This window comes from Protopterus annectens, chromosome 5.part0 (genome assembly GCF_019279795.1).
Source record: "Protopterus annectens isolate FY-2018-M chromosome 5.part0, PAN1.0, whole genome shotgun sequence".
NCBI classification, from domain to species: domain Eukaryota; kingdom Metazoa; phylum Chordata; order Ceratodontiformes; family Protopteridae; genus Protopterus; species Protopterus annectens.
In genome coordinates this window covers 981809447-981825789 of record NC_056735.1, presented here as the reverse complement: position 1 = coordinate 981825789, position 16343 = coordinate 981809447, and the positions used below count along the sequence as shown (strand labels likewise).

At 40.2% G+C, this 16343-nt stretch overlaps 1 protein-coding gene across 1 annotated transcript in view; it reads right to left on the bottom strand.

Annotated features, from left to right (window-relative positions):
- TMPRSS2 (transmembrane serine protease 2) overlaps positions 1 to 16343 on the bottom strand; it is a 396349-nt gene that overhangs the window by 124339 nt on the left and 255667 nt on the right. Inside the window, exon 5 of the mRNA XM_044071951.1 lies at positions 3847 to 4021. Within this exon, the coding sequence (XP_043927886.1) occupies positions 3847 to 4021 (175 nt within the window). The remainder of the gene's footprint in view (positions 1 to 3846; positions 4022 to 16343) is intronic.

The window sequence follows — 16343 nt, the reverse complement described above, 5'->3', positions numbered from 1 at the left end:
GTACTTGAGTAGTTTTCCCAGTTAATGGTAGGGTAATTGAAATCACCCAATATCAGGGCATTCGGTAGGACCTTCATATTTTCCAGTGTCTCCAGAAAGGTGGAGTGGTGGTCCCGGGTCATGGAGGGTGATCTGTAGCAGGCCACAATTTGCATTGCGGATTTGCCCAATGTTAGTTGCACATGGATGATTTCAGAGGTATCATGCTGCGCCACTAACCTGGAGGTGTAGGTATCCTTGATGAATATGGATACACCCCCTCCTTTTGTGTTTTGGTCTGTGTTCTGTGGCCGAAACATGTGGTACGAGTTGTAGCTCAGTAGTGCTGGGGTGCTCTCTGGAGCCTTGAACCAGGTTTCAGTTACTGCACAGATGTCGACGTTCTCCATACTGAGGAGTGCTTTGAGCGTGTGCATTTTGAGATTTAAACTGCTGGCATTGAGTAGCATAGCCCTCAGTTTTTTGTTAAGTGTGCTGTTTATGGTGGTGGGTTTGACTTTTGAGCCTTGCCTAAAAAAGGCACTATGGGGGCAGCAAGAGCCTTGGCCAGTATTCGAAAGCCTAGGGGTGACAGGTGCAAGCCATTTCTTGCGAAGCAACGCGGCTTGTCGAGCATGTCGTCCCAGGCTGACAGACACTGGACCCCCTTTGAATGACACCAGAAACTTAGCCAATTGTTGAAATTGATCATTTTTTCTTTATAATGAGGTATCATTCTTGGTGAGGGCAGGATGCTACTCAGGGTCAGGGTCATAACAGCCTAGGCTACATGATCAGAGAGCTATTCCATGTCTCTTTTCATGTAGTTCAGGGAGGTACGTCTCATGTCATTCAGACCAACATGAACAATGACAGAGTCATATTTGTACTTGTTCTGGAGTGACCTGAGTGCTTGTGTTATGTGGAGGATTCTGGCTGCCGACAGGCAGCTAACTAACCTTCTGCTTGTCCAGCCTAGTGAGTGGGACGTCAGTGTGTCTGACTATATAGTCACCTATTATTAGTGTGTTAGGTATGTTATTTCGCCTTAAGGGCTGTGATTGTGTGGCACACGGACTTTATGTTTTATATGTTGTCTGGTTTGTGACGGGAGGTGCAGGTTGTTTGGGTATCTGGTTTGGAGGTCTCTGATGCTTTTGCAGGTTTTTATTTACAACCTCTGAGTGTGATTTTGTGTATTTATGTGTATTTTTTGCCAGTGCTGGTTTAGTAGGTCTGTGTGTGGCTGGAGGTGTGGTGCAAGTGTTACCCTTCTCCTTTTGACTGTCTGTTCCAGTCTTGGGTGGAGACAGCTTAGCCTCCAGTTTGACTGTATAATTTCATCTCTCACATATTTTAGTGTTTTGTGGTAGGAGGAGAGGGTTGTATGTGTACATGAGGCAGTTGTAACATTGCCTCAGGATACCCAGATTCACCAGCTGGACAGGACAGTACACCTGAAATTGCCCTTTGGTCATGCCTGAATAGTAGGGTGAGCTGCTTAGTCGCTTGGTTAGTGAGGGGTGAATAAAGAGCCTTGCCCTGCTGGGCAATCAAGTGTCAGGGTATATTAGTGCTTGCTATTAGGTCTGAGCAAGTGCTGGGCTGTAGGATGCTTTCTGAGTGCTTAGGTTGAGAGTTAGACTAGTTTTAAGGGAAAAAACGAAGAGGATACTTAGTGGAGCCAGGAATAATTTAACCCTAGCTAACCGGCACTGCCCAGTGTACACAACCGTGCAAACACAGTTTTTTATAGCAGGGAAATGAAAGAGATAGAAATTAGTCCCAGATGGCCAATAAACTACTAACTTCTGGGCTGGAACCACTCCTCCAGGGACAGATAGGCTGCTCAAAGCTCCCCTCTCTCATGGGTGAACAGAGAAACGTCCTTCTATCCAAGTAAGGTATGGGCAACTCAGAAACTTGTAACACAGCCCTGAATTCAGCACTAGCCTGAAAACTAGACTATACTAGCTTAGAAAGGCAGGAAACAAGGATTTTTTTTTTGTTTTTTTGAAAAGATAAGGCAAAAACAGTAAAAATACACTTAAAACAGCTAAATGACTACAAACAATCAGAAAAGGCTATCGCACTTTAGTGTGTGTTGTACAACAGTTAAACAAATTATTTAAGCAAAAAATGACTTTTTAAAAGTGCCGTCAGTCAAATAAGTGCAATATGTGAAAACAAAAAAACAAGCTTTTGAATCACAATAAACACTGGAAAATCGGCATTTAGGCGGAAAACAGTTAAATACAGCAAGAAAGTACAAAAAAACTGATACTTAATCACTCCAAAGTCTCTCTTCTAAGATAGAAAGCTTGTATCAGTTTATCCTAAGAGGTTGAGGGGTATGCAGCTATCCACTATTGTCTTGGCTGTCAGTAAGGCCCCACAGACCAACTACACTGCTTTCCTTTTCCCACACTACCATTTGTTGATGATGTCTCCAAGTATCGGAAAACAAACAATGGTACTTGGGTAGTTATGTTATCTGTGACCTACTCATTGCGATTTCTCAGCACTGCATGTACATCCATGAGATGTTTGGAACGTGGTTGCGATAATACGTAAATACCAAATGCACATACATATATAATTATACCAGGAAACATTGAATATACAGAAGAGAAAACCTCAAATGACTGAAAAAAGAGCAAATAAACTATACAATGAAATATTATAATAAGTGAATCACAAAACATTTTCACCTACTAAAGAAGTCCTATATCAGTAAACTCCAGCTACAAAACCCAGAACAGGCACTTTCAAAATAGTGGTACTATTAGGGAAAGGGTTATAAGTAATGTAATGTGTAGGCAGGGGTTAGGGGTAGGGTCAGAGTTAGTGCATATGAGTAAAGGTGGTTGGGGGGATTAGCTATAGGTTATGAGTGATTCAGATTTCCATTGTTAAAGGCATCATGTTCAGTACACATGCAAACCCATGATAAAAGATATCAACAGATACTCTTCTGGGCCTGAAGTATCCACTTGGAGGATGGGACTGAGGGTAATGTACTGATTGCACAGTTTGGACCTTCTCATTGCACTCCTCTGTGTGGTATAGCAGCTGCTATCCATTTATTTGGTATCATATGAAGAAATCAAGGCGATATTGTAGTTGAGGGTCTCACCAGTTCATTTCGTGCAGAAGTGGGCATGTCGCAAATTGAGTGACAACCCAGTCTGCATATTTAATTTGTTCGTGCATACATGATATGAAAATATTAAATGTACACAAACGGTTAATACAGTATCACCCAGGAAAGCTGTTCTTAGTAAAAGGTCCTGCCAGTGATAATGAGGAAGAGTCGGCTGTGACACCTGCACCAAAAAAAAGAGTCCATTTGGACATTAATTGGGACAGTGAACCATCGCATTCCGACTCTGACAAAGAGAACTGTAATGCTACACAGTAAAAAGCCTGATGACGTGTTTTGATGGTTTAGTTTATTTACTGATTATAGTATATATTATTAGTGCAATAAAACCTGTCAATTACAGTTTACTGTCATATTACAATGTCAGTGCACTTTTTCTTCGGTTTTACATTCGGAGGGAATGCATATTCATGAATGACATATCATGGGGGTGGGTTTTGGGTGGGGCTTGCTACTGCGCATCTGGTGAGGCCCTCAACTACAGTATCGCTGAAATCAAAGCCTAAATAAGTAAACAGTCACTCTAACATGATTACTTTAAGTGCACATTTGCTATTGATTCTATAGCTGTTAAAAGGCAAATGAACACAGCTCTGGTAACTGCTATCGTTGATAAAATACCTCTGACTGCCATTTTAAAAAGTAAAGCATCCAAAAACCTTGAAAATCAAAATGTATACATGTATTGGCATTGACATACTTACGTTTCCACACAATGAGCAGCTGTCACTATCCAGCAGGGTGTGATAATGGAACCCCCACACACATGTCTGTTACCTAGATGAAGGCTTACTTGCCATGGCCATTCTCCTAACTTTGCTGTCGTTCCTCCCACAATCCTAGAACTAGCAGCCCTGATTGAGGGACGTGTCCCACAGTCTGTTAAATAGAAAGTGGTAAAAGTTCATATACATAACATTTTAAATAAATATCAGACATGCATATGTATATACTAGCACAAAGAAAAATAACACACACACACAAACACATACAGACACATTCACACACCCACACAGATGTGCAGACACATATGCAGTTTTCATGGCAAGGCGTGAACTAATGATTACATACAGTGTTACATAAATATGTATTAATTGAATTTTCTCTAATGAAGTTAAACTAGTAACATGTTTCTTGATCTTCAGCATTCATAGTGATTATTTCTATTGTGTCCTGACCTTTAACTGACCTCATTTGAGTTGTATACTCAAACTTATAAAAAGAGATCAGTACTTATTTTATTTAACATACATTTCATTTTGATTTTCTTTAATGAAAAGAACAGAGTTCTGCAATAAACAAGAGTAAAGTGAAAAAAAAAAAAACAGGCGCAATAAATTAAAACAAACATAAATAAATAAAAGCAGTCCACATTGCAGTCCCCCACCTGATGCAGCTAATATATTAAACCAACATTTAAACATAAACTGACTTGATAAAATGCAGTCACTACTGTGTTCTAGGAAGTAGTTGGTTACACAAAGACAGAATCGTTCTCTAAGTGGAAAGTCAGGTGCATTAGTACTAGCATAAGGACTGTCTGTACTCAACAGAACACATAAAATATGAAAGGAACCCCCTGCCACAGAAATTTGTTACATATCTTATGACATTTTGTGTACCATTCATATCTAGGAGAAAAAAACTATGCTTCATACTAAAAAAAAAACTTCTCTGTTGTCTTAAGCTTCAATAAATTTACATGACTCAACAGTGAAGGAGTATTAAATATATGGATACTTTTCCGTTAATGGGGCAACACTTAACTTCAACGTTAACACAAAATGAATTGTAAGAAGAGTTGACTTTGTTTTAAGAAGTGTAATATTGGCTTTTTTATTAAAAAGTAGGGTAATCTGTATTATCTGGGATGTTACAGCTGTGCTTTACATCCTCATACAGCTGTAAGGCTTGATACGCTTTACGTTTTAAATCGGAAAATAGCTGTTACTAATAAAAGTGCTTTTCTTCTACTGGCTTCTGTGACTTAGATAGTGTTGCCACGGCATCTTTAATAACAGCATTTTTCAGTACTGGAAATAAAGTACATTTCAAGTAGTCATTCTGTTTTTTATTATCTTGTCAGCCTTGATGTGCGCTTTACTTTTCAATGTGAACAGCTATTAGTTAGCATTGTGATTCGTTTAAAAGTGGCAGCTACAAGTTGGAAAGTGTTGCCGTGACAACGTAAATATCTTGCTTTTCAAGTAATTAAAAGAAACACAGTTCTGTTCTGATGTAGGGCCAATAACAGGAAAGTGGTCACTAACAGTGTTGGCCTGATAGTTGCTGTGAAATGAAATATGGACAATTACTGTATCACTATCGCTTTCTGCTTCCCAGCCAAAACAAAACAAACCACAGATATTTTTCGATGTCAGCCTTAAAACCGAAAGCGCTCATTACGAGTGTTGCCGTGATCAAAGAAAAGTTGCTCAGACATAATATAAGGACAATAAGGGTATCAGTACTGATTTCTGCTTTCTAGCCAAAAAAAAAAAACAAAAAAATGTTATTTTCCGATGTTGGTCTGATAGCAGAAAAAAACCAGCCAAACCCCTCATTGACAGTGTTGCCCTGATAATGGAAAAGTACCAATATATGTGACTACAAAAAAAGTAACTGATACTCCAGCGGACACAAACATCCTTCAGAGAGGCCTCATAGAAATGGATAATTGGTGCCAGAGCCATGGCCTTAAGCTGAATGCCAAAAAATGTATAGTCATACCCTTTGGGAAAAACAAGGTACCCACAAATTACCACATAGGTGGTAATCCATTAAGTACGGAAGAGGTAATCAGGGACCTTGGGACCCAGGTTGACACTAACCTCTCATTTGACACTCACATTGCCAAAGTGGTTAGGAAGACCTTCTATATTGCCCACCTTATCATGAAGGGTTTCACATCTAGATCAAGAGAGGTCATTGTGCCCCTGTACTCTTCTCTTATCAGGCCAATGATTGAGTACAATGCCCCATTTGGGATGTATCTTACCCGTCACCTGCAGCAGTTGGAAAGACCCCAAACGTTCCTCACCAAGAGGATAAAGGGTCTTAAACATATGTCATATGCTGCCCGACTGAAAAAACTCCAGCTCTATTCAGTCGCATACCGCCTACTCAGAGGTGATCTGTGCCTGACGTACAAGGCCATGTCCAATCCGGAATTAATGGACATGCTCCACCTTAGTAAATCCAAATCCACCAGAGCCACGAGAGCAAGAGACTTAAACCTCAACACAGAAATAAATAGGACGTGCTGGAGGGACAGATTCATAACCCAGAGGCTCCCTACACTCTGGAACAGAATCCCAATCCATGTTAGGCAGAGCCCCTCACTGACTCTATTCAAGAGAAATCTTGACGAGTGGATGGGAGATCGTAGGTTTACCCCGGGGGTCATATCTGTGTCACTACTAGACAGAGGCACAGTAAACTAAACCCTAAAAGGGCGTAGTATTCTCATCCTAAGGGGTGGTGAAAGCCACACACACTCTGGCTAGGCTTATAAATGCCCTAGGGCAGATAGCCTAGTACGAACCTATGAACCTATGAACCTAATCATACATGGCAGGCTTGTGCTTGATTGTCTAAAAAATGCACTTAAAATAAGTCCATCCAAGAAAGGTAATATTTTCTGGGCAAATCAGTCAACTCTAATACATATTATTTGAATGAAGAATAAAAATGTTGGTTTTATCTGCATTAATGGTACAACCAGTGATCCTGGAAGGCTTTTCTACCAACTGAGAAAAATAAATAAATAATAAATAAATAAATAAAATGAAATGAAATTCTGAAAAGCTACTATATTAAGGAGTATTTCAATTGCAAACACAAAGTATTCATAATAAATACCTGAAACAACATTTGGAGCTATTGCAGCAATTCTACACATTGCTGAAAGAAAAAAATGTAAACTTAGAATAAAGAGAAGAGAATAAAAGGCTACCATGCCTGACCTGGAAATTATGTTTTTTAAATGAAAATGTTTGTTCAATTTACAGAGATACATATGGAGTAAATAACTGAAATGGTTAGGCAGAATTCTTAGTCCAAAACAATAAAAAATATTCTGATGGGTGACCTTTAGATGCATCTATAGAGACTAAGGCCTGAACTGAGGGGAATCTTGAAACAAAGTGATTAAATAAATGACCTAAGAGCCTGAATCAAGTGGTTAGCAGGATACATATCTTTATTTGAGATAAAGCAGAACTTGAATGGTTTAATCAAGTCAGGCATAAAAGTAATAAGATATATGTTCATAATTTGTATTAAGAAGAAATATGGGGCAATAACTATCCTTGTCCAGGGGATCTTCGCTGTGTTTCAGTATAGTTTGTCATTGGGAAAAATATCTGGGGCACATCCAGGAATAGCTATAAACTGATACAATTTACTAAGAACTGAAACTAACTTGAGTGTAAAATCTGATAGAATTTGTTCAGAAGCATGTTGGGTCAGGCAATTTGTAGGCAAAGACAAAATAATGTATTTTACAATTTTATCAGTTATTGCAAAGTCCTTATAATTTAGAACAGTAGAAACTGAAAGTAGTTTTGTCTAAGAGGATATTAATGTCATCAGCTAAATTAATGCACTTGGGTTGTAATGTATATAAAACATAGGACAAATCAATTCTTAGATGTCACATAAACTGGTTCCAAAATCAAAGAAATGCCTTATCTGCTCAGTTTAAGTAAAACTATATGAGCATGTCTGTTCAGAAAGGTGTAGAATACATAAAATGCTGTTGATGAAAACCATAGTGCAGCATCTTTGGCTTTACTACTGCTAGAAGTGAGAAGAATTAATATAATTTTGCTTTCAAAACATTTATTAATCAAACTTCCTGTAGCAGAGTTATAGAAATACAAAGAGATAAAAAAGAGAAAAAAGTTCTGCCTTGAGTTAACCAGTCCTTCACTTCAAAACAAATCACAAAAACAGAAAAGGAAGCAGATTGGAACATGGCCTCAACAGATGGTCTGATGAAACATCTGTTTGTAGATGTGAGAGCACTTACCTTGTTTTATATGCATTTTTCTTTCTTTTTATATGGTGTTTTAAGTTTGGATTAAATATTTTTAACCTGCACAAAGAGGACGTGTTCCAGTCTGCTTCTTTTACTGTTTTAGAGTTATAGAAATAGCCAGTAGATGCATCAGTCTAAACAAATTGTTTTGCCTTATTGGATAACTAAGGCCATTAATATTCCCAATCATGTAGGTACATTAAATAAGAAGAAAGTAATATTTGTCCCCAAGCTGCAACAGGCAGGGTTGCCACCAGTCCTGCTATCAGCGGGACATTCACGTTTTGGATCTAACCATCCAGTCACCTGCTCCAGAAAGGTAGGGCAATGTTCAGAAGTTTGCTTCTCTGGAATGATGAAGCTGTTGCTTGGTCACACCCTCTACCAATGACCACACCCCATGATGTCTTATAGTAGCCACACCTCCTGTGTGCCATTTTGGACCACTAAAAAGGTGTCAGCCCTATAGGCTCTCAGTCAAAAAAAATAATAAGAAAACTTTGAGCTTCCCTGACATTTTAATTCATTAGATGGCCGTGCAACTGGAGTATTTATGTTGTGGGATTCTCTGGCATATACATCATTCTAGAAGCAGATTGGATAGCAGATACATTTTAGTGAAGTGTTGTTAGTTCATTCTTTGTTCTGGGACAGGATGAGAGAGATAGGCCAAGCTCTGGTTCTTTTCAAGACTGTCTCTGAGGGGTTGCAATACTCTTTGAAGGAATTAAAATTGGGTCGGTGGAAGAGCATCATAGCCCCACAAAATATCATTTGAACTCAGTACAATAGCATTTACTATGCTGGATATAAAGGTATTAGGGGTTAGGATATTTATATCAACTTAGAGAGGGACCAGGACATCCTGTCAGCAGAGACAAAACTCTTCAATTTTTTTTGTTGACAGGGAGGCTGATACCAACACTAAATGTTCTACAAGGAAATAGCTCCAGTACTTATTATTAATGCCCACCCCTCCAGGCATATCTAAAGGTTAGTTTCCTGTGCTTTCTCCTATTAACCTGGTGAAATTGGGCATCCTGAGGCAATTGAGCAACTGCCTCATGTACACTGACAACCCTCTCCTCTTACCTCCCAACACTCAGACTTGCGAGAGATGCACTTATATATCCAAACTGGAAGCCACGCACTCTCCAGCCAAGGCCGGAATAGCTGGTCAAGAGGAGAAGGTCAACACTTGCACCACACCACATGGAACACATAGCCCTCCAGACCACACACCAGCACTGCCCTCACATAAAAACACAAACCACACACCCACCTTCACGAAGGCTCTCAGTAAAAATCTGTCCAAACAGCAGAGACCTTCAAGGCAGAAAAGCACTCGACCACCACAACACAACTCTAATCATGAGACACATAACTCTCTTAATCAGTGTGCCACTCAACCAAAGCCCCTAAGACAAAACAGCATGCCCAACACACTAGTCACAGGTGACTTGATAGTGAGGCACATTGAAGTCTCACTCACTAGGTTGAATAAGGAGAAAGTAACAGTCAGCTGCCTGTCAGGTGCCGGCATCTGCCACATAACGCACAAACTCAGGTCACTCAACAACAGGTACAAATATGACTCTGTCATTGTACATGTGGATGTGAATGACCTGAGCTGCATCTCCCAGAACTACATGAAAAGAGACATGGAGGAGCTCTTGGATTATGTAGCCCAGGCGGGTATGACCCTAGCCCTGAGCAGCCTCCTACCATCTCCCAGAATGATACCACAGTACAATAAGAAAATGATCGATTTCAACAACTGGCTAAGTTTCTGGTGTCATTCTAAGGGGATCCAGTATCTGCCTGGGATGACATGATTGACAGACCTCGATGCTTTGCCAGAGATGGCCTGCATCAGTCACCCCTGGGCTTCTGGATACTGGCCAAGGTTCTTGCCACCCCTATAGTGCCTTTTTTAGGTGGTGCTCCAAAGACCAAATTACACTGTAACAGCTACAAACAAATGCAATCTGAGGGTTATGCTGCTCAACGCTAGAGGTCTAAATCTCAAAATGCACTCACTCGAAGCACTCCTTAAAATGGCGAATATCAACATTTGTGCTATAACAGAGACCTGGTTCAAGACAGCAGAAAGCACCCCTGCACTACCAGGCTATAGCTCATTCCACACCTTTCAGTCCCAGAACTTGGACTGAAGCACCAAAGGCAGTGGTGTTTCCATATTCATAAAGAATGCAGACACCTCCAGACTGGTAGCCCAACATAATACATCAGAGATACTTCAGGTGCAGCTAACATTGGGTAAGACAGCAATTCAGGTCGTAGCCTGCTATAGATCCCCAACTATGTCCCAAGACTCACACTCCATGTTCCTAAGCACACTGGAAAATATTAGGGTCCAACCTAATACTCTCATACTAGATGACTTCAACTACCCCGCCATTAACTGGGAAAACTACTTGTGTACCAATACACTTGCCCAACATTTCCTGGAATTCATTAATTCCAATGCCTTGGACCAACTCATTCTTACCTCCATTAGAGGTAGCAACATCCTTGACCTGGTCATTACTAACATGGGCGACTGTTGCTCTACACCAACAGTCAACTCCTCCCTGGTTAGATCCGATCACAAACTAATCACCTTGGAAATTCACATCCCTCCCACGTGCCCCACAAATGTAACCACCATGAAAAACTTCCCCAAAGCTAACTGTGGGCTCCTAAAAACAGAGGTGGCTAACTTCACAGCACCCATGCAAATGAAGAATAGTTGCATGACCACTGAATCATACACCAGTCCACTATACGAACACATACACAAATGCATGGATCTCACCATACCTAATAGAACCAAGATACTCTCCTCCAAAAAAAGGAAGCCAATCTGGAAGTCCTCTGCCATAAACAAACTTTGCAACAGAAGGAGGAAACTGATGCGGAATAAGGTGAAGTCCCAAGACTGGAAAAACTCCCTTTTCAGCCTCAGCAAAAAAATTGAGATCCCTCATCAAATCCTCTAAAGCTAGCTATGAAAACAGAATTGCAGCAGATAGTAAAGACAACCACAAGGCCTTCTATAGTTATGTAAAAAATCTCCACAGCAATACCCAGATTTGCTCTGAGCTACTTCAGATGGTACCTCCTATACCAAGCCAACAGATATTGCCAGTATACTGGCCGACGGATTCAGTGCCAACTTTGCCACTCTCTCCCCCAACAAAGGACCAGTCACAATACTAGTAGATTGCCAGGAAACCAGTATTACTGCAGCACAGGTTAAAACAGCACTGACCAAGGCCAAGAATACAGCTTCCCCGGCTGTGTTCTACATGAACTACAGAGTGAACTGGCACCTCACCTGTGTGCCCTGTTTAATCACAGCCTCACCTCAAGCTTTGTCCATAACAAATGGCACACTGCTACAGTCATCCCTCTCCACAAAGGAGGAGCAACTACAGACCCTGGGAACTATTGCCCCATTAGCCTGATGAGTCTGATATGCAAAGCTATGGAACTCATCATCGTGGACCTAATAAACAAGGATATAGGGAATATCCAAACTCTGGAACCCACACAGTTTGTTTTTTTGAAGGGTAGATCATGCCTGCTTAACCTGGTTGAGTTCTTTGAGTAAGTCACAAGAGATGTGGATGAAAGCAAGGTGGTTCATACAGCCTACCTTGATCTGGCCAAAGCCTTTGATACCATTCTCCACTCAGGAATCATAGAAAAACTAACTAAGCTAGGCATCAACCCCTATATCACTAGGTGGGTTGCATACTGGCTCACAGATAGAACCGACAATGTGAAAGTAACTGACTCCAAGTCAGACTGCTGACCAGTCACGAGTGAAGTCCCACAGGGTTCGTTCCTGGGTCCTCTCCTGTTTGGCGTCTAGTTCTCTGAAGTCAAGGCCAACGCAAAAGGACTCTGGCTGACAAAGTTCGTAAACGATTGCAAGTTGGGAGCTATTATTAACTCCCCAAGTGATGTTGATATCCTACAGAAAGGCCTCACCAAGACCAACGACTGGTGTCAGAACCACGGCCTTAAGCTCAGTGCCAAAAAATGTGTCATCACCCCTTTTGGGAAAAACCCGGTTCCCATGAATTACCACATCAATGGTAGTTCACTGAACACAGAAGGTGTTATAAAAAATCTGGGAACATAGGTTGACAGTAACCTCTCTTTTGACCACCACATTTCCACTGTGGTCAGAAAGTCCTTCTATGTGGCACATCTTATTACCAATGGTTTTGCATCCAGGAAGAAAGAGGTCATGGTCTCCCTCTACTCTTCCCCCATTAGGCCAATCATTGAGTACAATGCCCCATTTGGCATGTACCTCACTAGACACCTGCAACAACTAGAGAGGCCACAAATGTACCTCACAAAGAGGATCCTAGATCTAAACACTTGTCCTATATGGACAGACTCAAAAAACTCCATCTATTCTCTGTCTCATATCACCTACTTAGAGGCGATCTCTGCTCTCTGTCTCATATCACCTACTTAGAGGCGATCTCTGCTTGACTTGCAAACCCATGTCTGACCCAGATCTGTTAGAAATGCTACATCTAAAGAAATCCCAAAGGCACCACACACTCCAGAGACCTCAACCTCATTACCACAATCAACAGAACACGCTGAAGGGACAGGTTTATAACCCAGAGACTGCCCATGCTATGGAATAGACTTCCCAAACATGTCAAACAGAGCACCTCGCTGGCCCTCTTCAAGAGAAATCTTGATGAGTGGATGCGAAATAGAAAATTCACCCCAGGGATCACTCCAGTTGCTTTACTCGACAGAGGCAATGGGAACTAAGGTTGGGTGGCACGATGACAGGGTAATCCTATGGGCTAGTCTTGCAAAGGCTCCAGTGCCATTAGCATAGTACACACTTATGAACCTATGAACCTATAAACAGGGTTTAGTTAATCTGATAAAAAGGTAATATATGACATAACTCAACATCAGTTGGACACACAGGAGTTACATTTTTTGTACATTATTTTTATATTTCACTTTTTGTCTGCACTTTCTATTGGTAATCAGCCCCAACCCCACCCCCGTCAACCAATCAACCCATTTTGACAATGGAGGGACACAATTTAGACAGCTATTAGGGGCAGTTAATTTTTTTTTTATCTTTTAAGATTTTAACTCCCAGAACATGCTCAACAAAGCAGGAAATTAGGGGCTAAGCAATTGGATGACACATTGGTTTTCCCTGGCTTCCGCAAGGTACACTGCCTGCATACAGCCAGAACTCCAGCCCTGAAGTATGGAAAGTAGTTTTCCAGTCTACACCAGAAAAATTGCATTTCCCACTATGCTCCTTGACCACCCACAATCCCCCCCACCTGTACATTATTTTTATATTTCACTTTTTGTCTGCACTTTCTATTGGTAATCAGCCCCAACCCCACCCCAGTCAACCAATCAACCCATTTTGACAATGGAGGGACACAATTTAGACAGCTATTAGGGGCAGTTAATTTTTTTTTTTATCTTTTAAGATTTTAACTCCCAGAACATGCTCAACAAAGCAGGAAATTAGGGGCTAAGCAATTGGATGACACATTGGTTTTCCCTGCATTCCGCAAGGTACACTGCCTGCATACAGCCAGAACTCCAGCCCTGAAGTATGGAAAGTGGTTTTCCAGTCTACACCAGAAAAACTGCATTTCCCACTATGCTCCTTGACCACCCACAATCCCCCCCACCTGGGAGACAGATAATAACCCTTCATGTCTCTCAAGCCTGGTTTGGGTTCTCCAATGGCCACACTTAGGGCCCCATCCCTCTGCTCCACAATGCCAGATAATTTTTTTCCCATACTGTTAGGGAAAAGGGGAGGAGGAACTATGGTCCCATCAAACTCAAACTAAAAGATGAGTGACTCACAATATTAGAGTCCCCCATATTATTGACTAGTGTGGAAACTAGCCAGTAGGCCTTCTCAATATGCAACTCTTTCAGGAAAAGTTTGCATATTTAGATGGAAGTGTCTCCATAAGTATTTTTGCACTAACAGAAGGTTATGAAGGGTGTGTGCGTGCTCCATTATATAGTTTGGGGCTGTCTCTTTTGGAAAAAAATGGACAAAACATGACTACACTTATTATGCTTAATGCTATTATTACCTAAAGAGACAGTTACAAGACAATGGAAAATTTTAGATCCCCCAGAAACAGAAGATTTACACAAGTTGTTACAAAAAGTGATGAAGAGGAGTGACAAAGGTTCAGGGACTGAAATTTATGAGTAAATGGATGCCATTTCACTGATATTGTGAGAGGTGTACAATTTAGTTAACTGCGTGGCACTAGAAATGGAATCCCAAAAAGGAGAAATAGGCTTTCAAGAGAAGTGCTTATATATCCCTTGAACTTGGAAATTTGCAGCAGAATCATCTATTTAATGTATTTAACTGGATTCATTACTCTGTCCTTATAACTCTGTAATGTATATTTTAAATTTCCTGGTGTTTTCATTGTTTAGTGGTGGTTGTCTCTGATGTTGAAATGTTTTATTTGTACATTTTAATTATTGTAAACGGTTTAATAAAGCTGTGTTAAAAAAGTAAAATGTCCATGAAGAGAGGTTTTCCTTAGGCATAGAGCATTCTGGAGACATAATGTCTTTGAACAAACATATGGCTCTCAATTCATTTATCAGACTCCCTTTCTGATTGAAATGTGAAGGAAATATCTTTATAGTTATACTGTAGAGTGGTTGGAAATAAGAAACGTGACTAGATTCCATCAGTAAAAACTGTATCTTCCTGATGGAAGAAGAGAAAAAAAATGCATTCTCCACAGTGACTTCTAGAAAGCCCTAATAAAAAATGTAGTCTGGTCAACTAGAATCTTCTTTATAATGATTGCCTTTTGCAGAACCTTACTTTTTCTGAGATAATAAAAATGTTTACAACTGGAATCCTACTCATGCGTGAATTAGGTGGGCCAATTCAAATTATAACTAGAGGCTACAATATCCAATTCTTTGCGCATCACCTCACCGAAAATTAAATGAAAAACTACTGGAGAACTTGTTTAGAGTCCTAATACTCAACAACACTAACAAAGGGAAGATCACAATGCCTGGGACTAGATTCCAAATCCATAGTCTTTTGTTATGGCTGCAGAAGGGCACTCTCAAAGTTTCATCATTTATACCTACAGCATTTACCTCTGGCAACACCACAGAAAGATCAAGCTTAAACTGAGTACATAGTTGATTTACATGCTATAGCTATTTGGTGCTGTCAGAAGTAATATCTTTGAGCTGTGTTTATACATGGATAATGACCCATAAATTAGCACTGCTTGGCTCAAATTTTGTTGACTGTTCGCCTGTTCTGGAGTTCTACAAGCTTTACTGTTGGTCTAGGTGGGTGTAGATACAAAAGATATTACTAGCAACCAAACTGAGAAATGAAGAAAATTATGCATGGAAAATACATTAAATGTTTCAACCTGGAATGTCCAGAGATTGACAGACCGGTACACTCAATTCATTACTGATAGGTAGTCTAAAGACTGAACCATAGTAATATGTCATTGTGAATAAACTTACTGCTATTTTTCTTTGAGCAAAATCCGTCACTTCCATTTAGTAAGACTTCAGGCCTTTGGTTATGCTATGCAATCAATAGACTTATAGAACCCCCCTATATGGACATAGTGTTAAACACTTTTGCTGAACTTCAAATCACTGGTTGAAAAAACTTTTGTATCCATGACTGTGTGTTCCCATGTTTTCTGTGGAGCTACAGATGCCTCCACAAACTATCTAAGATGACAGTGTTGGTTTCTGTTTATTTTGTAATGTCTGTACTGAGAATGCTATAATCCATAGTCAACTGACTATTACAGACTGCAATAGTTTAGTACTTGTGATCCTGCAGGCGTGGCAGTAAACCAACACTGAAAGAGAGAAAAAAACAATGTCTTCCATGTCTTCCATCAGCTTCAGGGAGGTAAGTAAACTTTTTTTTTGGTTTTCTTCTCAGCACATTACATGTGTCTACATTTTCCTCTTGGGCAAATCCCAAAGAGATCATAACTTCGTCAACAAGTACTTTAGACAATAAAATAAAATAACCATTGTCAGTATATCTACTGTATGGTAAAAAAACATTACAGGAAACTTAAATGAAAAGATAAAACT